At 41.4% G+C, this 25,602-nt stretch overlaps 1 protein-coding gene across 1 annotated transcript; it reads right to left on the reverse strand.

The window, feature by feature from the left end:
- Nucleotides 1-5,334: 5,334 nt before the first annotated feature.
- LOC139167152 (transmembrane protein 191C-like) lies at nt 5,335-8,607 on the reverse strand. The gene is made up of 2 exons (XM_070751575.1): nt 8,452-8,607; nt 5,335-6,255 (listed from the first exon to the last, which is right to left on the reverse strand). The coding sequence occupies exons 1-2, from the start codon at nt 8,605-8,607 to the stop codon at nt 5,335-5,337; spliced, it is 1,077 nt and encodes a 358-aa protein (XP_070607676.1).
- Nucleotides 8,608-25,602: the final 16,995 nt, after the last annotated feature.

Genomic DNA, 25,602 nt, shown 5'->3' on the forward strand with positions numbered 1-25,602 from the left:
ATTCCTCCAACCACCAGAGGGTATCCTCTGTTCCACCATCCAGCTCTGCCTTTCCTGTTTAGTTTCCATGTTGTTGTTATTATTATTATTTTAAGTCAAGTCCAATTTTCAAATTTCTTCAGATTTTTTCCAACCAAATTTCTTATACCTCATCCTGTCTTTTAAAACTGCTGTTCTGTTCGGGTCTGTGTGACCTGAAACGAAGTTTGAGACCCTGTAAAAAATTTCCCCTGCATATCTGAAACTTGAAATTTCAGGACATTGCATCATTTTAGGGTTTTTTTCTATGAGAATTTTTTTTGGGGGGTGGCGGGCTTAGTTTTTGTTGGGCAAAAAACCTCACACTTGTGCTGTTCCTGGGTCAATATGACCCAGACCGAAAATGGTTTATTTTAGGTACTTAAATTTGGTCTTTTTGAAAACTTTTTTCACTGGGAAACTAGTCTGAACATTTCTGCACACGATAAAATGAAAATTGAAATGAAAACAATTAATGCTTATTTGTTTATTTTGCTCATAAACACCCCCTCTCATTTTTGTGCAATTTTGTTCATTTTTATCTAGATTAGGCTGCCAGTTCCAACTTTATTTTTACCTTTTTACATGGGATCACTATTTTGAACATCCCTGATCATTACAAAAATGGAAATGAACGGGAAAAAATGATGCCTTTTTTTTTTTTTTGCTCAGAAATAAGGACTCCCCCCACCTGGCTGTGTACAATCATTTTCATTTTACATTTCTTTTAGCCTACCAGTTCCAACCTCTTTGAAAACGTTTTGCATTGAATTTCTTTTTTGAACATTTCTGAACATAATGATATGAAAATTGAACTGAAAAAAATGATGTTTATCCTTTTATTTCGACCATAAAAGTGCCCCCCACTATGTGCAATTTTTTCAATTTATATATATTTCAGGCTCCAAATTCAAAATATCATTAAAACTTGGTGCACGGATTACTAGTCTGAACATTTCTGAACATAATGTTATAAAAATTGAACTGAAAACATTGGTGCGTATTTGTTTATTTTGCTGAGAAATAGGGCCTCCCCCACCCCCACGGCTGTGTGCAATCAGTTTCACTTTACATTTTTTTTAGGCTCCAAATCTGAAATATTTTAATACCCTAGGCATTGAGTTACTAAATTGAATATTGCTGATCATCAGAAAAATATTCCCTAAGGTTTCTAATTGCTGCTTATATTTTTATTTCACTCAGAAAGCCCAAACCACATTTCGGCTGTGTGCAAGCGTTGCCACTTTACATTATTTTTAGCCTGCCAGTTCCAACTTTTTTGAAAACATTTTTCACTGGGAAACTAGTTTGAATATTTCTGAACATAATGTTGTGAAAATTGAACTGAAAAAAATGATGCTTATTTCTTTATTTTGCTCAGAACCCCCCCCCCCCCCGATGATTTTGATAATTTTTTTCAGTTTTTATTTTTTTTAGCCTCCAAATCTGAAATATTGGGAAGGCCAGACCCTACTCAAGAGTTTGCAGGGACAAGGATGAAAAGTTTTCTCGTTCCCACAATTTAATTAGTTGCTCTTCTAGTGTCCTTTTCCATAATGTAAATTCCTCACAACCGTTTGCACGAACCAGTGTTCGAAACTCAAAAACGCAGTGGACTTCAATTCCCAGAATTCCCCAGCTAGCTATGAGACACACTGACATAAACAATGCTACAGGGTGCGTCCCAAAAGTAATGCAATTTTTTAAAAAGTAATTTATTGAACAGATTTGCACAAACACTTAAAATTCTTCAAAGTACTGTCCTTGGGCTTCTACACATTTTTGCCAGCGACTCTGCCATGACCGGTATGCGCCCTGGAAGGCGACTTTGGGGTCCTCTCGCAAGGTCTTCATCACGGCTGATTGGATCTCTTCTATGGACGAAAAACGTGCCTTGCCACAACGCGCTACGAGTCCACGGGTTCCCGCCAAAGCAAGAGCAGGGCGCGTCTGAGCCAATCAGGAGCGACTTCCTGATTCCCCGCTCAGACAGCGCTTTAGTAAGGAACAAACTATTTACAGAGATACAAGGTAGCCATTACAGGATACAACAATTACAGATTAATTGAGCTGGAAGGGATCTTGTAGGTCATCTAGTCCAACCCCCCTTCTCATTTGATGATGTTTGTACATCTCTGACATGTTTGCCATCATACTCCTTGGAAAACACACACACATAATTTTTTTTTCCAAATCTGTTCCTAAACCGAGAACTACTTATAATGTAAAATGAGGTCTTGTGGAAATTTTTATTTCTTCCTCTCCTCCACCCTAGATATGATGAAGCTACTGAGGGTCATCTCCCCCACAAAGATAGAAGATACTTCCTGGTCCAAAATTGCAACCAGCTGTGCCAAACCGTCCTGCATCCTCCACGGGCAAAGAATATGCAATCTACAAAAGACGGAAATTGAATCAGAGAAAAGTCCTTGGGTGGCTGGTAGGCAGTTTGCTTGAAAACTCTCTCCAAAATACAGTGGTACCTCTGCCTACGAACGCTTCTACTTATGAACTTTTCTAGATAAGAGCATATGCACCAAGACAAATTCCTTGTGTGTTCAATCATACTTGGCCAATAATATTCTATTCTATTCTATTCTATTCTATTCTATTCTGCCATGCCTGGCATGAAAATGAGTCTTAAGACTCTTACGAAATGTGAGGAAGGTGGGGGCAGTACAAATCTCCGGGGGTAGCTGATTACAGAAGGTCGGGTCCCCACCGAGAAGGCTCTTCCCCTAGGTACCGCCAGGCAACATTGTCAAGTTGACAGGACCTGGAGAAGGCTGACTCTGTGGGACTTAACTGGTCATTGGGATTCATGCGGCAGGGGGTGGAGAAACTTGTTTCTCGGTGCCAGAATTCTCTCCCATTACCCAACTCAGGGGTAGGCAAAGTTGGCTCTTCTATGACTCGTGGACTTCAACTCCCAGAATTCCTGAGCACAGTCATGCTAGCTCAGGAATTCTGGGAGTTGAAGTCCACCTGTCATAGAAGAGCCAGCTTTGCCTACCCCTGAGTTCCAACTCAATTCTTCTTTTCCTCCTGCAGCCTCTGCCAGCCCTGACCAAATCGCCAGTCTGGATTTCCTGGATGAAGCTACCGCTGTGGTGTGCAGTGCCAAAGGGCAGCTGTTCCTTGTGGACTTCCGGCAACAGCAGGGGATTCTGGGAGTGCTTGAGAAGGCTTGGACTCCTTGGGCCTAGACAGAGGGGCGGAACTGGTGTTCAGGAGTGGGTTCTGGAGGGACCCCACTGATTGCCCGTCTCTCCTCGGGCGGCTTCGTTGTGTTGACGGATATCAGACACCCTTCCAGCCCCTTAAAAATGGCCCAGTGCTGTGCACCCACCTCTAATCTCCATGGGGCAGAGTTGCTGTCCATTCCTAACCCTAACCCTAACCCTCATTTCTGCTCTCGAGATAAGAGGAGAAACGATGCACAAGTCGGTCAATGCTCTGGTCACTGAGTAGCACCAGAATTGTCTCTGAGATGAAAAATGGATTAACAGTTATACGTAGGTATACATATACGAGGGTTCTTCAAATATACAACGCAGGATTCTTTTTGCTTATCAAAATAGTAAAAGGCCCACATTTCTGCTCTCGAGATAAGGGGAGAAACGATGCACAAATCGGTCAATGCTCTGGTCACTGAGCAGCACCAGAATTGTCTCTGAGATGAAAAATGGATTAACAGTTATACGTAGGTATACATATACGAGGGTTCTTCAAATATACAACACAGGATTCCTTTTGCTTATCAAAATGGTAAAAGGCCCTGTAAAATCAGTACTCGGAGACGGCTTCAATGCAATGGGTTTATTAACAGATGATCTTCACTCAAACACGAACAATTCCCAACAAGGGCAACGGCTAACCCGTTGCCCTATTTATACATTTTGTTTAGGCGGGAAAACAATTCTAACAACTGTTTATTTTTGGCGGTTCTTTTATAACAACCGCGCCTTAACCAATCAGTGAATTTTAGCTATTAAATTTTGTCCAGACATAACATCCCTCCCCCCTGGCTTGGTGATTGGTATTTTTATGAGTTAATCAACGTGACGTAATCCTGCATCCTGCATCCTTCTGCAATGTGGCCCCGGCGTTGGCAGCGGCAGCAGTACGCATCCTTGAAGTGACAGCGGTAACGGGGGTGGTTTCCGTTGCATCCAGCGCATTTGGAGGGGCGTCTCGGGTCTCTAGCGTCCTTCTCGGATGATTTTCGGATTTGAAGGCAGGAATCTTCATCTTGGCATGAGACATGTTGTCTGCCGTCATCGGAGCATGCTGACCATTCTTTTTCCTCAGGAATGTAGTTCACAGCGGGGGTAGAACGATTAATTTCTGCCACTGAGGTTTCGGAAACTTCAGACGCTTTTGCCACCTTAAGGACGTCTTGGAGCGTAGCGGCTTCATCCACTAGGTATTTTTTCTGTAGAGTGATGTTTCGGAGGCCGAAAATCAGACGGTCTACCAGTTGCTCTTTGGGGTCCTTGAATTTGCATTTGGCAAGGACGGATCGTAGACGGGTGGTAAAATCATTTGTGGATTCGCCGTCGTTTTGTCTCATGAGAGCGAATTGGTGGCGGTAGACTCGAATAGGCGTCGTCGGTTGGAAATGTGCGGCAAGTTTTGCTTGGAGAGTGGCCCAGGAGACGTTTTCCACGGTCTCAGGATCAACTAGTGTGGAGGCTAGGCTGTAAATTGTGGGGCCGCAATAATTGAGAAATATTGCCCTCTTTCTATCGTCATCGGCATCGTGAAGATTACTAGCCTGTAGAAATATGCGAAATTTGGCCATATAGGAAGTCCATGGTTCTAAGTCCGGGTTGTAGAACGCCGGCGCTTGGGCCATTAGGGAGCTCATGGTCTTGTCTGCGGGAGTTCGACCTCCTCGTCGCCACTGTAAAATCAGTACTCGGAGATGGCTTCAATGCAATGGGTTTATTAACAGACGATCTTCACTCAAACACGAACAATTCCCAACAAGGGCAACGGCTAACCCGTTGCCCTATTTATACATTTTGTTTAGGCGGGAAAACAATTCTAACAACCGTTTATTTTTGGCGGTTCTTTTATAACAACCGTGCCTTAACCAATCAGTGAATTTTAGCTATTGAATTTTGTCCAGACATAACAGGCCCTCATTTCTGCTCTCGAGATAAGGGGAGAAACGATGCACAAGTCGGTCAATGCTCTGGTCACTAAGCAGCACCAGAATTGTCTCTGAGATGAAAAATGGATTAACAGTTATACGTAGGTATACATATACGAGGGTTCTTCAAATATACAACCCAGGATTCCTTTTGCTTATCAAAATGGTAAAAGGCCCTCATTTCTGCTCTCGAGATAAGGGGAGAAACGATGCACAAGTCGGTCAATGCTCTGGTCACTGAGCAGCACCAGAATTGTCTCTGAGATGAAAAATGGATTAACAAAATATGTGTATGCAAAGACAAGGCCAAGGAATAGAGCACAGCCAAGCAGGAACATCATCAGGATTTTGGCTGCTGTCCACAACCAATCCCGAACCTTTTTTTCCTTTGACTCATCTCCCACCAGCCTGAGCTCCAGTTGTTCATGCGTCGAGATGCCTATTGGTGTCTGGTCCAGCTGTCCAGAGGAGGCCTGTTGGACGCAGAGGTCCTGTTGCTTCTGCAGGTCTTTGATGCGCTTCTTCCAGTCGTCTTGGACTGTCTGAAGATTTGTGACTTTGTCCTTCAGTTGGCCGGAATGGATTCTCTCCACGTGGTAGTTGTGCTCCATCCTCTCCAGTTTGTCCTCCAGGTTACGCAGGTAGTTTTGAACCTCCGAAGGAAGGTTCCGCATCTGTTTGAGTTCATTCTCTTGGGCGGGCTGGTTCTCTTTGAAGACGGCCACCTGGCTGGTGACCTCCTGCATTTCCTGGTGGAGTTCTTCGTTGGCTTTCACAAAAGACTTGTTCTGCAGTGCTAATTCCTGGATCACCGTGTTGGCCTGGTCCAACCTTTCTCGGATGTCCTCCACAGTTTTCTGCAAGTGTTCTATGGCGGACTTCAGGTAACCCATTGTTTCCCTGAGAGACCTCTGCTGCTCTTTGATGCATTCCTTGTCCTTGAGGAACATCTTGTTCTCGGAGTCCAGGAAGGCAAAAGTCCCTTTCATTTCTTCTATCTGGAGACGAAGACTTCTATGGGCTGCTGAGATGTCTTCCAAGGGTTCTACAGTCATCAGAGATTTTTTCAAGGTGCTATGCTTTTGGGAGAAATGGAGAGACATCAAAAATAACTATTAGTACACCAATGTCTTTTAAATTTCTCTTTTTAAAAAAAAAATCTGTATTGAGTTTTTACATATAAAAATAGACAGAAAAGAAAAAAATAAACAAACAAAATATACAAAGACAAAGGAAGAAAAAAAGAAAAACAGACAAATGAACATATAGAAACATAGAAGACTGACGGAAGAAAAAGACCTCATGGTCCATCTAGTCTGCCCTTATACTATTTCCTGTGTTTTATCTTAGGATGGATATATGTTTATCCCAGGCATGTTTAAATTCAGTTACTGTGGATTTACCAACCACGTCTGCTGGAAGTTTGTTCCACGGATCTACTACTCTTTCAGTGAAATAATATTTCCTCACATTGCTTTTGATCTTTCCCCCAACTAACTTCAGATTGTGTCCCCTTGTTCTTGTGTTCACTTTCCTATTAAAAACACTTCCCTCCTGAATCTTATTTAACCCTTTAACATATTGAAATGTTTCGATCATGTCCCCCCTTTTCCTTCTGTCCTCCAGACTATACAGATTGAGTTCATCAAGTCTTTCCTGATACGTTTTATGCTTAAGACCTTCCACCATTCTTGTAGCCCGTCTTTGGACCCGTTCAATTTTGTCAATATCTTTTTGTAAGTGAGGTCTCCAAAACTGAACACAGTATTCCAAATGTGGTCTCACCAGCGCTCTATATAAGGGGATCACAATCTCCCTCTTCCTGCTTGTTATACCTCTAGCTATGCAGCCAAGCATCCTACTTGCTTTTCCTACTGCCCGACCACACTGCTCACCCATTTTGAGACTGTCAGAAATCACTACCCCTAAATCCTTCTCTTCTGAAGTTTTTGCTAACACAGAACTGCCAATGCAATACTCAGATTGAGGATTCCTTTTCTCCAAGTGCATTATTTTACATTTGGAAACATTAAACTGCAGTTTCCATTGCTTTGACCATTTATCTAGTAAAGCTAAATCATTTACCATATTGCAGACCCCTCCAGGAATATCAACCCTATTGCACACTTTAGAGTCATCGGCAAATAGGCAAACCTTCCCTACCAAACCTTCCCCTATGTCACTCACAAACATATTAAAAAGAATAGGACCCAGAACAGACCCTTGTGGCACACCACTTGTAACCTGTCTCTGCTCAGAATACTTGCCATTAACAATGACTCTCTGATGTCTATGCTTCAGCCAGCTTGAAATCCACTGAACTATCCAGGGATTAAGTCCAATCTTCACTAATTTATCTATCAGCTTTTTATGTGGAACTGTATCAAAGGCTTTGCTGAAGTCCAGATAGGCAATATCCACGGCACCACCTTGATCCAACACCTTTGTGACATAGTCAAAGAAATCAATGAGATTAGTCTGACATGATTTGCCTTCAGTAAAGCCATACTGATTTGGGTCCAATAAGTTATTGTTTTTTAGGTACTGATTTATCCTCTTTTTGAGTAGAGTCTCCATCATTTTAACTATAACTGATGTCAAGCTAACTGGCCTGTAGTTACCAGCTTCTTCTCTACTGCCCTTCTTGTGGATAGGCACAACACTGGCCATTCTCCAATCCTCAGGAACATCTCCTGTTAACAGGGATTGGTTAAACAAATCAGTCAAGGGGGTAGCAATGACAGATCTGAGTTCTTTAAGATTTGGCAATTTCTTCCTCTTTTGAGGCTTTAGCAGCATGTATTATCTGTTTCGCCTCCTTCTGTCTCATTTTATACACCTCTCTATCAGCTATACTTCCAGACTCTTTATACCTCCTATAGGCAGCCTTTTTTTCATTGACTATAGCCTCTTACATCATTGCTAAACCATAGCGGTTTCTTCTTCCTTTTACCTTTAGTTATTTGCCTTACATACAGTCCTGTGGCTTTTAAGATGGTCTTTTTTAATACAGTCCACTGGGTGCTCGTTCCTGCCATTTTATCCCTCCCCTTTAATTCATTATTTAAATATTCCCCCATTGCATTAAAATTTGTTTTTCTGACATCCAATACTTTGGTTGCAGTATAGGATTGCTCACAATCAGTTTTTACATCAAACCACAAACATAGATGGTCACTGCAACCTAAATTTTCTCCCACCTTGACCTCTGAAACCCAATTCCCATTCGTAAAAACTAAATCTAGAATATTCTCCCCTGTAGTTGGTGTCTTAACCAGCTGTGCCAGAGCTGCTCCTGTAAAGGCCTCTACTATATTCTTACTTTTGCATGTAAGGGCGCTGGGGATATTCCGGTCAACATCAGACATGTTGAAATCACCCATAACCACAATATTTCCCTTTACTGCCATTTGGGTAATTTCATCCACCATCTTGTTGTCATATTCCTCAGATTGCCCTGGAGGCCTATAGATCACCCCAATTCTAATGATAGAACCATCTTAATTTTGCATGCAAATCCAGAGTGTCTCCAGATCTTTACATGTATTGTGAATTAGTGTTGTTTTTAGACTTTCTTTAACATAAATGGCTACTCCACCTCCCTTTCTCTCTATTCTATCCTTCCTATACAGTGTATATCCTGGTATGGATATTTCCCATTCATTAGAATCCTTAATTAACATGTCTCAGTTATGGCAACCAGATCCAAATTATCTCTAGATATTATGGCCATTAACTCACAGAGCTTGTTGCTCAAGCTTCAAGCATTCGTGCACATTACCCGAAGAACATTATTTTCATTATTAGTTTGCCCCTTATCATCAACAACTACATCTTTTCTATTTACAGCTCCCTTTTCATAAGCTTCCAGAAACTGATTTATCCTCATTGGTTGGGGACAGAAATCATCCACATCAGTTACATCTCTGTCCCCTTTACCTAGTTTAAATGCCTGTCCAAAAAAGTTCTGAATTCCTCACCGAGCACCTGGGTACCTCTGTATGATGGATGCAAACCATCCCTCTTAAACAACTCCCTATTAGACCACCTACTGACATCATGACTTACATAGCCAAAACCTTCAGCTTTACACCACTGCCTTAACCACACATTAAACTCTGATACAAGTTGTTTTATCCTCCTGGCCACAAACTGGTAATACCTCTGAGAAAGTCACTGAATCAGTTATTTTACCCAGCTCCACACTTAGACATTGAAAATCTCTTTTTACTACATTAACATTTCTCTGGCACAAATCATTTGTGCCAAGATGCACCACCACATCAACATTATTACCTTTACTCACAGCCTTGACAATGTTTGTAATCCGCCTCCTGTCCCTGCTGGCAGTGGCCCCTGGGAGACACCTCATCACCTTCACCACATCCTTACTCAGTCCCAAATCAACACCTCTAACAGTCGAGTCACCCACAAGAAAATGTGTCCTCTTTTTATTTCTACTAACTGCACTTGATGGATTGGTGACACTATACATCTCATTTACAACAACTTCTCCTTTGAATATCCCCTCATTCTCCGCCTGAGGGGCCTTGCTAATACCTACAACAGCCTTACTATTTAAATCTGCAAGAACATTATAGGAATTTGATACAGAGAGATGGAAATTGCTATGTTTTTGCTTGACTGCACGTAATCTTCCGGAACCGACAGTTGTCCACACAGCCCTCCTCCTCGGGGGGGTGCTGTGGAAGTGGAGGCTGCACACATGGCTGCATTACAGCACGTGGCTGGGACAAAATTTCCATTTCTGCCTGCAAGCTACAAACTAAGGACTGCAATCTAGAGATCTCGCCATAGAAACTAGATGTCCTTATGCAAAGAGGGCAGCACCCCAAGTTCCACAAGGTACTACGGAACACAACAGCCAAACAAGTGTTACACTGCACCAAGCCAGTCATCTTAACACTGTATTGAAATACAAGTACTCAGCAAGAAAATCAGCAACCCCTATTGCTACCAAATTTTGCTGATTTTGGTTTATAGTATATGAGTCGCGCGCCGTCAGTAAATTCAATAAAATTCAAAAAAATACAAAATGTAAGGAGCACTATCTTTATGTTCTCTCTCTCTGTGATCTGAAAGTCAAACAACATATAAAACATATTCAGTTTCAGTAGTGTTCTTTATATGCACATAGATATAGTTATTTGCTTATCATCAATTAATATTTTCTCTCACTACGTACATACATTTATTTGTTATGTTGAAGACATAATTTGTCAACCATACTATTGACTATCACTATCAAGTGACCTAATATTAAGTATTTGTAACTAGTAATTTCTACCTTTGTGGTCACCACGGCCATCAAACTGGGATATTTTGAGGTCAGTGTTTGGGCTCCTAATTTACAGATGTTTTTTAGTGCACATTATTGTTAGCTGGCTGACTCCCGACCCCTTATGGAGGTGTGTATCCAGTGATGGACTCCTACGGGTATGGTCAGTTATGCAGAACAAGTAGAAAATTTTTAGTCAGGTAGGCAGAACTAGTAGAAAAATTTTGATTTTTTTTCTTTTTTTCCCTTCTGGGCTCCGGGTATGTTTTTCCTATTGCACTAAATGAGGTTGAATGTGTATAATTTTAGAAGAGATGTGTGTGTCTACCAGTGATGGGCCCCAGCCTAAACAGTAGGGAACGCTGTTCCGGTGGCGGCCATGTAGCGCATAGTGTAGCTCCGGTGGCGATGCTGGGCGTGCATGTATGTGCATGCGCCATTGGCATTTTCCCGGACCTACGCCTGCCCTGCCGCACCATGAGCACTGCCTTCCCCTGCCGTTTGTCCCTTGCTTGCCTCTCGCGCCGGCTCACCACCCGCATGGAAATGGGCAAACAAGCAAGTGCCCACTCGGCACTGCCCGCCACCGTTTGCCCACCCACCACCTGCTTGCTGCCATTCACTCACTCGCCTCTCGCTCTTGGAGTGAATGGTGGCAGTGCTGGAAGTGGGGGGAGCCGGTGTGGGAGGCAAGCGAGTGGCGAGTGGCGGGGAAGGCAGCGCTCGCGGCAGGGCAGGCGTAGGTCCGGGGAAGCGCCAGTGGCATGTGTACGCCCGGCATCGCCACCGGAGCTAGGTTACTGGAACGGCCCAAAAGCATGCCCCCTGCTTCCCTCTGGGTTACTGGAACGGGCCGGGAGTGCGCGTGAGCACAATTTCCAGAGGTTTTTTGGCTTCTGCGCATGCGCAGAAATGAAAAAAATCAGAAATCGCACTTGCGCGCATGCATGCACACACAAGGGCGGAAGCAGGGACATGCTCCCAGCCCGTTCCAGTAGGGATGGGAATGGTAGCCCACTCCTAGTATGTACATACACATACAATTGATATAGTAGATAATGTATATTTTTGTGTGCCTGTGTGTAATAAGTATGCGCACATATGGCATATATAAACAGAATTAAATAGTATAGTTTGGAAGTTTAGTAATAGTAAATATATAGGGAAATTGTATCTCTTTGAGGGAAGGAGAGACCAGGCACCCTAACCCAAACCCTTGAATTGAGTGACATCAAGTTGGTCACCTTTAAGCCAGTCACATGATCTTTAAGCCACCTCCCGGTCACATGATTGTCAAGCCAATCCCACCTGGTCACATGGCCAGCAAGCCACACCCACAAAATAAGCCACGGCCACAATATGATAGTAATAATTTTGGTAGCCCTTCACTCTGTGTACCTTTTCCATGGTAGATGGTGTGATTCAGTCCCAGGTGTGGAGGTTTCTACTGAAGCAGGTATGACCACTTCTTTACTGTAGTGTTGAACCCCACTTTTCTAACTTCGCCCCCTATACAAGTAAATACTAAATAAAACAATTTTACAGTCGCTTTTTCTTTCTTATCTGGATATTTTGAACCTGATCTCGCAAGTGCTGCCATCCAGAATAGTCAACAATGCTGGAAATGTTGACACTTGCCATGGTCCTCCAGCCAATGAGATTCAGAGGAGCAAGTGATGTCACAAACAGTGGCTTGGATTTAGCTTGAACCTGAAATTTTGGGGGAAAACCAATCCTCTGGTTGCCTTTACATGAGAGGGCCTGGCCCATTTAATTTTAGTAGCAAACTAGTAAGACATTTTGGCAAGCAAGCCATGAATTAGCTTGAACCAGAACTAGTCCATCTAAATCATTTTATATAAATGTTGGCTTAATAGAGCCATTCTTAAAATCAGCAAGCAGCTACTTTCATAGATACCCAAAGATGCTTCCTATACCCTACGTATACCCTACGTAGCTTCTTCCCCGGTAATATCCCTTCACGGCACCGGACCAGGGTATCTACGAGACCGCCTTCTGCCGCACGAATTCCAGTGACTGGTTAGGTCCCACAGAGTTGGTCTCCTCCGGGTCCCATCAACTAAACAATGTCATTTGGTGGGACCCAGGGGAAGAGCCTTCTCTGTGGCGGCTCCGACCCTCTGGAATCAGCTCCCTCCAGAGATTAGAACCCCACCCTCCTTGCCTTTCGTAAACTCCTTAAAACCCACCTCTGTCGTCAAGCGTGGGGGAACTGGAACATCTCCCCCTGCCTATGTAATTCTTTGTGTATGTATGTTTTCATATATTGGGGTTTCTTGCTTTTTTTTTTTTAGACTTTTTAAATGTATTGTTATTTTAGATTCTATTAGATTTGTCATTATATATTGCTTTTATCATTGCTGTAAGCCGCCCCGAGTCTACGGAGAGGGGCGGCATACAAATCTAATAAATAATAATAATAATAATAATAATAATAATAATAATAATAATAATAATAATATCACTCTACAAACCAAAGCATACAAAACTTTCACCAGACCAATCCTTGAATACAGCTCATCTGTCTGGAACCCACACTGTATTTGGGACATAAATACATTAGAAAGCATCCAGAGATATTTTACAAGAAGAGTCCTCCACTCCTCTACTTGCAACAGTATATCGCAACCAGACTTGAAATCCTAGGCTTAGAAAGCTAAGAACTATGTCACCTCAAACACGACCTAAGCATAGCCTATAAAATCATCTGCTACAACGTCCTTCCTGTCAACGACTACTTCAATTTCAACCACAACAACACACGAGCACACAACAGATACTTAAAGTAAACCGCTCCGAACTCGACTGTAGGAAATATACTGCTCCAAAAAATAAAGGGAACACTCAAATAACACATCCTAGATCTGAATGAATATTCTCATTGAATATTTCATTTGCACAATCATTCCATTTGCACAACAGCATGTGAAATTCAGGGGTAGGCTGCTGCCCGGTTGGAGCTGGGAAACGCAGTGAGGTAGCGAAAATAAAGCTCCAGCCCAGAGCACTCAATTTGCACAGAAAGATGTTGAAAGAAAATGCAGGGCGTCCTGCATAACCCACGCCCACAGTATGGTAGTAAAAATTTTGGTAACCCTTCACTGGTGAAATTGATTGTCAATCAGTGTTGCTTCCTAAGTAGAAAGTTTGATTTCACAGAAGTTTAATTGAAGTTATATTCTGTTTTTTAAGTGTTCCCTTTTTTTTTTTTGAGCAGTGTACAACTTTAATAACCGAGTAGTTGATGCATGGAACTCACTTCCGGACTCTGTAGTATCCTCACCTAACCCCCAAAACTTTACCCTTAGACTACCCACTGTTGACCTCTCCCAATTCCTAAGAGGTCAAGGGGATGCATAAGTGCACCAGCGTGCCTATTGTCACCTGTCCTAATGTTTCTCTCTCACTAATTTCATGTATAACATTGTTATATCTTTGTTTATTACCATCTATATATACTGCTCAAAAAAAAAATAAAGGGAACACTCAAAAGAACTCATCCTAGATCTGAATGAAAGAAATATTCTCATTGAATGCTTTGTTCTAGGACAAAGTTGAATATGCACAACAGCCTGTGAAATTGATTGTCAATCAGTGGTGCTTCCTAAGTGGACAGTTTGATTTCACAGACGTTGGATTTACTTGGAGTTATATTGTGTTGTTTAAGTGTTCCCTTTGTTTTTTTGAGCAGTGTTATGTATATTAGGGGGTTGGACTAGAAGACATCTTAGGTCCCTTTCCAGCTCTATACCTAATTAAATTAAATTAAATTAAATTGAATGAATTAAATTAATTGAATTGAATTAATTGAATCGAATGAAAGGTTGATCCACTGCATTCATTCACAAGACAGGAGGGAAGAAGTCCAGTCTTTCCTGCAAGGAGAGACAAACTGTACATTTTATTCCAGGAATACTTAAGATAGAGTTAACTTTAGGTGAGTGTTCCTGCGTGTATTGTGCCAAACCCAATGAGTCAGTCCCTTCTGCCCGCAGGCGTGCAGAATCTTGGCTAACGCTGACCCGGACCAGATCACAAACCCCATTGTCCACAGCCAACGCACAAAGCGACAACCTACTAATTCCCTCAACTCTGTCAACCTTTTTATTATGCCTGCACTTCTATTTCTACTAGTTTTTTCTCATTATTCCCATCATCCTTTTCCTCCCACTTAGGACCCTATGACTGTAACTTGCTGCTTGTATCCTAAGATTTTTATTAATATTGTTTCTTCATTGCTTATTTGACCCCTATGACAATCATTGTGTTGTATCTTAGGATTCTTGACAAATCTATATTTTCTTCTATGTACACTAAGAGCATCTGCACCAAAGACAAATTCCTTGTTTGTCCAATCACACTTGGCCAATAAAGAATTCTATTCTATCTATTCTACACCACCGGACGAGCTCTCTCACACGCTCTCTGCTGCCACCTCCTGGCCTGATCTGGGAAAGACCGGAGGGGCGTGTTGAACTCCCAGCGCGATGGGAGTTCCACCTCGTTGTCTGTGGAGCAGAGGTCTTCAAACTTGGCAACTTTAAGACTAAGCTGGCTGGAGAATTCTGGGAGTTGAAGTCCACCAGTCGCCAAGTTTGAGGACCCATGCCGGCTGGAGAGGCTTTTGCAACCCTTTGCATCTTTGCCTAGGAGGGAGGAGCTCTTGGTGGTGGTGGGGTGCTGAAGCCCCTCCCCAAGTCTGCCCCTCCCTCCTCCCCTCCTCTCCTCCCCCATCGGCTTTTTTATAAAAAAATATTTTTTTAAATCTTTCTCCACATCAAAAACATACATAGAAACATATAAGATTGACTGCAGAAAAAGACCTCCTGGTTCATCTAGTCTGCCCTTATACTATTTCCTGTATTTTATCTTAGGATGGATATATGTTTATCCCAGGCATGTTTAAATTCAGTTACTGTGGATTTACCAACCACATCTGCTGGAAGTTTGTTCCAAGCATCTACTACTCTTTCAGTAAAAAAATATTTTCTCACCTTGCTTCTGATCTTTCCCCCAACTACCCTCAGATTGTGCCCCCTTGTTCTTGTGTTCACTTTTCTATTAAAAAACACTTCCCTCCTGAACCTTATTTAACCCTTTAACGCAGAGGTCCCCAAACTAGGCAACTTTAAGCCTTGTGGACTTCAACTCCCAGAATTCTCCAGCCAGCATAGCTGGCTGGAGAATTCTGGGAGTTGAAGTCCACAAGTCTTAAAGTTACCTAGTTTGGGAACCCCTGCGTTTAACGTATTTAAATGATGTTTCAATCATGTCCCCTCTTTCCCTTCTGTCCTCCAGGCTATACAGATTGAGTTCATTAAGTCTTTTCTGATAAGTTTTATGCTTAAGACCTTCCACCATTTGACATAAGATGACATTTGACATGACATAACATCAGGTACATACCTATCACCCATTTCCTCCAACTTATGACTGTATGACTAACTTGAATTGAATGGGTATGAGTATTTTTATGGTCTTATTTTATTTTTATTTATCTGTTTGGTCAAGTGCATATTGGGGGTATGTAAAGCTATACAATAATATTCACATACATGATACTAGTAAAAAAATTAAAAGAAAAAAAGAAAAATTAGGACAGGGGACGGAGGGCACGCTGGTGCACTTATGCACGCCCCTTACTGACCTCTTAGGAATTGGGAGAGATCAACAGTGATTAGTCTAAGGGTAAAGTTTTGGGGGTTGGGTGATGATATTACAGAGTCAGGTAGTGAGTTCCATGCATCAACTACTCGGTTACTAAAGTTGTATTTCCTGCAGTCGAGTTTGGAGCGGTTTACATTAGGTTTATATCTGTTGCATGCTCGTGTGTGGTTGTGGTTGAAGCTGAAGTAGTCGTTGACAGGAAGGACATTGTAGGAGATGATTTTATGGGCTATGCATAGATCGTGTTTAAGGTGACGTAGTTCTAAGATTTCTAAACCTTTTATTTATTTATTAGATTTGAATGCCGTCCTTCTCTGAGGACTCGGGGCGGCTGACAGCATATCATATAACAATACAGCAGAATGGCAAATCTAATTAAATTTAAAATTACAATCTAAAAATCCAATATTTAAAAACCATCATACCAGTTCAATCATACAACATATTCTCATTTCGTTGGCCATGGGGCTAACACCTAATTGCCCCTGATTGGATTCAGGATGTTATATATTGTTATTTTATATGTTGTTAGCCGCCTCGAGTTTGAGAACTACTGCTCTAAATCCTTCCCTGAGTGGATAATTCTAGTTGCAATTTAAAAAAAAATACTTCTATACTTCAATCCAACTTAATAAACAAATATCATCTACTAAATATACTGCTCAAAAAAATAAAATAAAGGGAACACTCAAATAACACATCCTAGATCTGAATGAATGAAATATTCTCATTGAATACTTATTCTGTATAAAGTTGAATGTGCACAACAGCATGTGAAATTGTCAATCAGTGTTGCTTCCTAAGTGGACAGTTTGATTTTACAGAAGTTTCATTTACTTGGAGTTATATTCTGTTGTTTAAGTGTTCCCTTTATCTTTTTGAGCAATGTATAATCATTAATACTTCTCAATTTCATATCCATTACTCTTGGTATATACAGTGGGGCTGGTGTATTAAGTTCTCCCACTTAAAAAGATGAGAGAGGCCTGTAAGCCTCCTATTTTGGTTTTTGGAGGACAGAAGGGAAAGGGGTAAGGGGGAGACATTTAAATATGTTAAATGGTTAAATAAGGTTCAGGATGGAAGTGTTTTAGTAGGAAAGTGAACACAAGAACAAGGGGGCATAATCTGAAGTTAGTTGGAGGAAAGATCAGAAGCAACGTGAGAAAATATTATTTTACTGAAAGAGTAGTAGAGGCTTGGAAGAAACTTCCAGCAGACATGGTTGGTAAATCCACAGTAACTGAATTTTATTATTATTATTATTATTGTTATTTATTAGATTTGTATGCCGCCCCCCTCCGAAGACTCATGCCTGGGATAAACACATCCTAAGATAAAATACAGGAAATAGTATAAGGGCAGACGATCTTCTGTTGTCAATCTTCTATGTTTCTATGTGAGATGGAGCATTGCTGCCTACATTGGGATACAGAATTGATTCAAGCCAGTGACATTTTCCTTTTCCGTTCTTGAAAATGCCTTCCCTCTCCCCAAAAGCTGGGGGTGGTGCAGTGGTTAGAGTGTAGCAGTGCAGGCTACTTCAGCTAACTGCTAGCCACCGACTCAAAGTTGACTTAGCCTTCCATCCTTCCGAAATGGGTAAAGCGAGGACCCAGATTGTTTGGCGGCAATATGCTGATTTTGTAAACTGCTTACAGAGGGCTTTAAAAGCACTATGAAGCGGTATATAAGTCTAAATGCTAACGCTATTCATCTTGCTTAGATACAATGACCTGCATCTCTTTGAACTTCCTGGGCCCACCAGAGTCATCGAATGGACAGGAGACCAACGTGAGTGACCGTTCATTGCTTTTCAATGAGTTGGGGGCAGCTGCGGTGGGGAGGGTCTCCCGAGGAGGGGTCCCACCCACAAAATTGGATCCAGCATGACTTCTGCTAAGCAAGGCATTGGTAAGTGAGTCACACCTGATTTTATGATATTCAGTGTTCCCTCGCTTTTCGCGGGGAATGCGTTCCGAGACCGCCCGCGAAAGTCAAATTTCCGCGAAGTAGAGATGCGGAAGTAAATACACTATTTTTGGCTATGAACAGTATCACAAACCTTCCCTTAACACTTTAAACCCCTAAATTGCAATTTCCCATTCCCTTAGCAACCATTTAGATTATTACTCACCATGCTTATTTATTAAAGTTTAATGAAAAAATATTTATTAAAAGCAGACGAAAGTTTGGTGATGACGTATGACTTCACCGGGTGGGAAAAACCGTGGTATAGGAAAAAAACCCGCGAAGTATTTTTTAATTTATATTTTTGAAAAACCGTGGTATAGACGTTTCGCGAAGTTCGAACCCGCGAAAATCAAGGGAACACTGTGTATTTTTTGCCACGGTTGTTAGGTGTATCACTGTAGTTATTCTGTGAATAATTCACTTGTTCAATGAATAATTCACTTGTTCAATGAATAATTCACTTGTTCAATGAATAATTCAAAGAGCCGGGGTGGTGCAGCAGGTAGAGTGCTGTACTGCAGGCCACTGAAGCTGACTGTAGATCTGAAGGTCAGCGGTTCAAATCTCATCACCAGCTCAAGGTTGACTCAGCCTTCCATCCTTCCGAGGTGGATAAAATGAAGACCCGGATTGTGGGGGCAATAGCCTAGCTTTGTTAATAAGTGCTATTGCTAACATGTAAGCCGCCCTGAGTCTAAGGAGAAGGGCAGCATAAAAATTGAATGAATGAATGAATGAATGAATGAATGAATGAATGAATGAATAAATAAATTTGGCTTCCCTTTTTCTGTGCCATGGTGACTTCGAATGATTGCTCGATGAGTGGTTGTAAGTTGAGTTGTAAGTCTGGCGGTTTGCCTGTTTGCAACGCTGAGACTCATTGTGATTTGCTCCCTAGGCATTTGTGTGGCTGGATACGAGAATGGGAATAGGAACGAAATTCTGCAGCTGCTTCTGCCTCCGAGGCTGATCGCGAAACAAAATAAGGTAGAGATTACCCTGGGCAGGGTGGTATGCAACTTGGTGGCTCTCTGGGGCAAAAGTGCCCTGTGGAACTCCCCTCCACTAGATGTAGGGACTGCTGTTAACTAAGCTGTTCACCTGGATGGCTTTCTCGAGAAATTGGATAAATTCACCCAGGATAGAGAACCCAATATCGGGATTTGCATTACAAGGCGGTTCCCAACTTACAACCGCAATGGAACCCCAAATTTCTGTGCTCAGCAAGGTATTTGTTAAGTGAGTCTTGCCCCTTTTTGTGATGTTTCTTGCCACTGTTGTTAAGTGAATCACTGCCATTAGTAACAAGATTGTTAAGTGAATCTGGCTTCCCCCTTGATTTTGGTTGTCCAAAGGTTGCAACAGGGGATCACATTTTTGTACAGTGGTACCTTGTGATACGAACCCCCCGTGATACGAACATTTCAAGATACGAAATTTTTTGCCTCTTCTTACGAAGTTTTTTTTACTTACGAACCCACCGCAGATCGCAAAATGGCGCTCTGCTGGGCGCCGCCACCCAGCTGCCACCTTTTGAAACAGCCGGGGGCTTCTCAGCATTCTCCCAAACCGGAACCCAAACTTTTGCTGAACTTTTCGGGTTCGGGTTCGGGAGGCCGCCGTGAAGCGCCGCCCCCGCCTGTCACCTTCTGAAACAGCCAGGGGGCTTCTCGGCATTCTCCCGAATGCCAAACCCGGAAGTTCGGCAAAAGTTCGGGTTTGGGTTACGGAGGCCGCCAAGAAGCGCCCAGCTGTTTCAGAAGGTTACAGCTGGGTGGTGGCGCCCGGCAAAGCGCCGTTTTTACAATCGGTGGTGGCATTTTCGGCCAATCTGGAGGCTGAAACGGAGGTGCCAATCTGGCTGTAATGTTCTGAAACAGCTGGGCACTTCTCAGCGGCCTCCGGAACCTGAACCCGAACTTTTGCCAAATTTCCAGGTTCAGCATTTGGGAGAATCCCGAGACCCCCCCCCGGCTGTTTCAGAAGGTGACAGGTGGGGGGCGGCGCTTCTCGGCGGCCTCCCGAACCCGAAAAGTTCGGCAAAAGTTCGGGTTCGCGTGAACGCCGAGAAGCCCCCCGGCTGTTTTAAAAGGTGACAGCCAGGCGGCGGCGCCCAGCGGAGCGCCATTTTGCAATTCCCCCCCTTGCACGCATTAATCGCTTTTACATTGTTTCCTATGGGAAACATTGTTTTGTGTTACTAACTTTTCCCCTTACGAACCTCCTTCCAGAACCAATTAGGTTCGTAAGACGAGGTATTACTGTATTTAGTTTTGCATTTTGTATTTCAGATATACAGTGGTACCTCTACTTAAGAATTTAATTCATTCCGTGACTAGTTTCTTAAGTAGAAAAGTTTGTAAATAGAAGCAATTTTTCCCATAGGAATCAATGTAAAATAATAATAATAATAATAATAATAATAATAATAATAATAATAATAATAATAATAATATTAGATTTGTATGCTGCCCCTCTCCGAGGACTCAAATAATGTGTGCAAACCCATTAGGAAAGAAATAAAAGCTCAGAATTTGGGTTAGAGGAGGAGGAGGAAGAAGAGGAGGACAGTCGCTGCCCAGAGCGAAGGGAGCATTTCTTTTTTCTGGGCGCTGGCAGAGGTTTATTCCCTCTCCAAGTGCCCAGAGAAAGGAAAATGCTTTGATCGCTCTGGACTGCCAAAGCCTCCTTAAGCACCATTGAAATATATAGAACCTCTAGTAATTACAGGATACGTTGATATTGGATTAAGTAATCTAATGTAGAAGTGAAAGTTTGAACTAAGATTGGCATAATAGAGAGTTTGATATTCTTTATACTGATGTAATGTAATTTTTTTTAGTGTAAGGTGGGAAAAAGATTGTTTTTTTCTTTTTTTGAGGTTTTCTCATTTGATAATATTATATACGTTCTATAGAATGCTTTTTTTAAGGGAAGAAAGATACCGTATATACTTGAGTATAAGTCGGCCCGAGTATAAGCCGAGACACTTACTTTTGCCACAAAAACTGGGAAAACCTATTGACTCGAATATAAGCCCAGGGTGGAAAATACAGTGGCTACTGGTAACTTATAAAAATTGAATATTCTTCTATTGTAGCTTCTTAAAATTGTTTTTGTAGAAGAATTAAAAAAACATATCAAGAACGGTTGCAAGAACTGGGTATATCTAGTTTAATGAAAAAAAAGGACCAGGGGAGACATGATAGCATTCTTCCAATATCTCAGGATTTGCCACAAAGAGAGTCAACCTATGCTCCAAAGCACTGAGGGCAGAACAAGAAGCAATGGGTGGAAACTAAAAAAGGAGAGAAGCAACTTAGAACTAAGGAGAAAATTCCTGACAGTTGTAACAATGAATCTGTGGAACAGCCTGCCACCAGAAGTTGTGAATGCTCCAACACTGGAAGTTTCTAAGAAGATGTTGGATACCCATTTGTCTGAAGTAGTGTAGGGTTTCCTGCCTAGGCAAGGGGTTGGACTAGAAGACCTCCAAGGTCCCTTCCAACCCTGTTGTTATTATTATTATGTAACTTTTTTCCTTCCAAAATGTTTTTTTATTTCTTGCATCTTTCTTCCTCCCCTTCCAAAATCATTTTTTTTCTAAATTCCAAAACCCTCTTAAAATATCTTTAGGAATGTTATCTTAATCTTAAAACCTGTTATCTTTATCTTCAATACAATATCATTATAATTTTCTTACTAATTGGGATTTCATATATTCTTTCAAAACAATTGCTTAAATCAAACTTCCATATAATAAATATTCAGATTTCCCATTTAAAACATCTTTCATAAGTTAAAATCATTACTATCTCAATAGATGAGTAAATAACAATTGGGGGTTACTCAATCATTAATTGTAAAATCTTTCTTCTATATGATATTTATCTTGCATAAGGAGAAACCATACTCTTAAAAAAGGTAAATCTAGTCATATTAATTATGTAGAACAAATGATTAATGACAAAATTCATACTCTTAATAATATTATCCTAACCTTTGTATTGTTTTAAACAAGTCAGCATTAACAATCCTCTTGCGTATAAGTATATTTGTAAGAAAAAGTTTAATTACACAGAATTATCCCCACTTGAAGCAACAATTTCTTACAAAATAACCTATCCTGTTAATCAAATATAAATGGGTAACTTACATTTTACTTGTACATTTTATTTACTTGTAAAATATTGTTGTTGGCTTGATCAGAAGAGAAAGCCATGGTTCCTTCCTTCTGAAAGTCTCTTCAACCCTTCCGCCCCTTCCCCCAGTGCTTCCTGTAGAGGAGGAGCTGTGATTGTTACAGCCTGATGCCAATCAGATAGCTCTCTCAGTGCCTCCTTTCTGTATAGAGGAGGATCTGTGACTGGTTCAGCCTGCTGCTAATCAGGCAGCTGAGGGGTATTGCCAAGAGCAGAAAGAAAAAAAAATCTTGTGTTGCCAGCCATGAGGTTTCTTTCCTTCCTGCCTTTCACATCTGAACTGTGGAGCTTTGGAAAATGCTGCAGGGCAGTTTTCAGGTCAGTGAAAGTCAATGACTCTAGTATAAGCCGAGGTTGGATTTTTCGGCACATTTTTTGTGCAGAAAATCTCGACTTATACTCGAGTACTGTATATACGGTAAGCCCCCATTGAATGATTAATAGAAAAAAGAATTTTTTAATATATGTTTTATTTTAAGCATGGTTTTAGTGTTTGTACTTATGTACTGTTTTTTATTCTATGTTGGAGAAAAATAAAATTTGTATTTTGGGAAAAAAACATGACCTTGTTGAGACATAGCAACGGACATAAGTATCAACCAGTTGCCAAGCATTTGAATTTTTATCACATGATCATGGAGCGGCTTATAAAGATTGTGTGAAAAAAATAGTTGTAAGTCACTTTCCCCCCCACTGCCATTGTAGGTTTGAACGGTCACTAAAGGAATTGTTGTAAGGCGAGGACTACCTTTATACAGAGGCTATTAGTGTGCTGCGTGCGCAGCTTTCATTTTCCTGCAGGCGCGTCCCAGTGTGTTTTTGCAGAAGGGAAATGCAAATTTCCCCTTTATTTTATTATATTTTGTTTTGTTTTTCGTTATGTTATCTTGCTGTTCTGGTCTGTTTTATTTTCTTTCAATATGACAAGTGGATTTCTTGGTCCGTTGTTTGTTTGTTTTTTAATGTTTTATTTATTTATTTATTTATTTATTTTTATTTATTAGATTTGTATGCCGCCCCTCTCCGAAGACTCGGGGCGGCTCACAACAGTAATAAAAACAATATAGTAGTAGAACAAATCTAATATTAAAAAACATATAAAACCCTATCATTATTTAAAAAACCAAACAGCACATTCGTACCAAACATAAAACAAAGTATAAAAAAGCCTGGGGGAAAGGTGTCTCAACTCCCCCATGCCTGGCAGTATAAGTGAGTCTTGAGTAGTTTACGAAAGACAGGAAGGGTGGGAGTGGTTCTAATCTCCGGGGGGAGTTGGTTCCAGAGGGCCGGGGAAGCCACAGAGAAGGCTCTTCCCCTGGGGCCCGCCAAGCGACATTGTTTAGTCGACGAGACCCGGAGAAGGCCAACTCTGTGGGACCTTATCAGTCGCTGGGATTCGTGCGGTAGGAGGCGGTTCCGGAGGTACTCTGGTCCAATGCCATGTAGGGCTTTAAAGGTCATGACCAACACTTTGAATTGTGACCTGAAACTGATCGGCAGCCAATGCAAGCCACGGAGTGTTGAAGAAACGTGGGCGAATCTTGGAAGCCCCACAATGGCTCTCAGGGCTGCGTTCTGCCCCATGTAGAGAGGGTTGCAGTAATCGAACCTCGAGGTGATGAGGGCATGAGCGACTGTAAGCAATGACTCCCTGTCCAAATAGGGCTGCAACTGGTGCACCAGGCGAACCTGGGCAAATGCTCTCTTCGCCACAGCCGAAAGAGGATGTTCCAATGTCAGCTGTGAATCGAGGAGGATGCCCAAGTTGCGAACCCTCTCTGAGGGGGTCAGTTGTTCCCCCCCAGGGTAATGGACAGACAGATGGAATTGTCCTTGGGAGGCAAGACCCACAGCCACTCTGTCTTGTCTGGGTTGAGTTTGAGTTTGTTGACACCCATCCAGTCCCCAACAGCCTCCAGGCACCGGCACATCACTTCCACTGCTTCGTTGACTGGACATGGGGTGGAGATGTATAACTGGGTATTGTTTTTAATACATTAAAAAGATATATATTTAAAGATTGTTTCCCGTTTTATATACATTTGTAATTAGTCTTTACTTCAGTGATCAAAAAAAAGAGGAAAACTTACTTCAATCTAAAAGAGATATTAGAATAGCTAAAGTTGTAAATGTATTCATATATTTGCAATGAACCAATTTAAAAAACGTTTTTCATAAGTTCAAGTAATAATATTTTTAATATTTTCTAATTGCATTCTCTTTATCATAAATTTCAATAGATCTGTAATCTGGTATTAGATATCATTCTATCTTATTTCTTTTTTGGAACCATTTGTGCCATTTTCCCCATAGTTTATTATTTTCGTTGTCTTTTGTTCCCTTAATATGCTTTGTCATCTCGTCCATTTCTGCACATCTTTCGATAATTCGACCTACTGAAGAGATATTTTGATTTTTCCAGTTCTGGGCATAAATTATTCTAGTTGTGGTAATTATGTGCGTCACTAGATATAAGGTTTGTCTGGGATAATTTTATACTCTGGTTTCTCTTCAGATCGTATAAATCTTTCGCCTTTCTTGGTTTTTGTAGGGCTTATGTCCAGCGAGAGATTTCAAGGTTCAAATGGGTGGAATCTGTGATCGGCCCATCTACAGTCTCAAACATGTCCCAGGAACCAGGTAGGAGGTTAAGATCCTTGTTTGGGATCCTATCTGTGTGACTTTAATGTAAATGTTAGTTTCAATTGTAGCTGAAGAAACATAGAAACATAGAAGACTGGCGGCAGAAAAAGACCTCATGGTCCATCTAGTCTGCCCTTATACTATTTCCTGTATTTTATCTTACAATGGATATATGTTTATCCCAGGCATGTTTAAATTCAGTTACTGTGGATTTACCAACCACGTCTGCTGGAAGTTTGTTCCAAGCATCTACTATTATTTCAGTGAAATAATATTTTGTCACGTTGCTTTTGATCTTTCCCCCAACTAACTTCAGATTATGTCCCCTTGTTCTTGTGTTCACTTTCCTATTAAAAACACTTCCCTCCTGAACCTTATTTAACCCTTTAACATATTTAAATGTTTCAATCATGTCCCCTCTTTTCCTTCTGTCCTCCAGACTATACAGATTGAGTTCATTAAGTCTTTTCTGATAAGTTTTATGCTTAAGACCTTCCACCATTTTTGTAGGCAGTCTTTGGACCCGTTCAATTTTGTCAATATCTTTTTGTAGGTGAGGTCTCCAGAACTGAACACAGTATTCCAAATGTGGTCTCATCAGCGCTCTATATAAGGGG

Source organism: Erythrolamprus reginae, chromosome 4, assembly GCF_031021105.1.
Source record: "Erythrolamprus reginae isolate rEryReg1 chromosome 4, rEryReg1.hap1, whole genome shotgun sequence".
Taxonomy (NCBI): domain Eukaryota; kingdom Metazoa; phylum Chordata; class Lepidosauria; order Squamata; family Dipsadidae; genus Erythrolamprus; species Erythrolamprus reginae.

Coding starts and splice junctions, on each gene's coding strand:
- LOC139167152 (XM_070751575.1), bottom strand. CDS start 8,607: ATGGTGGATGAAATTACCCAAATGGCAGTAAAGGGAAATATTGTGGTT. Junction 6,256..8,451: donor GAGCAGCTCTGGCACAGCTG/GTTAAGACACCA, acceptor TTCTCCCAAAAG/CATAGCACCTTGAAAAAATC.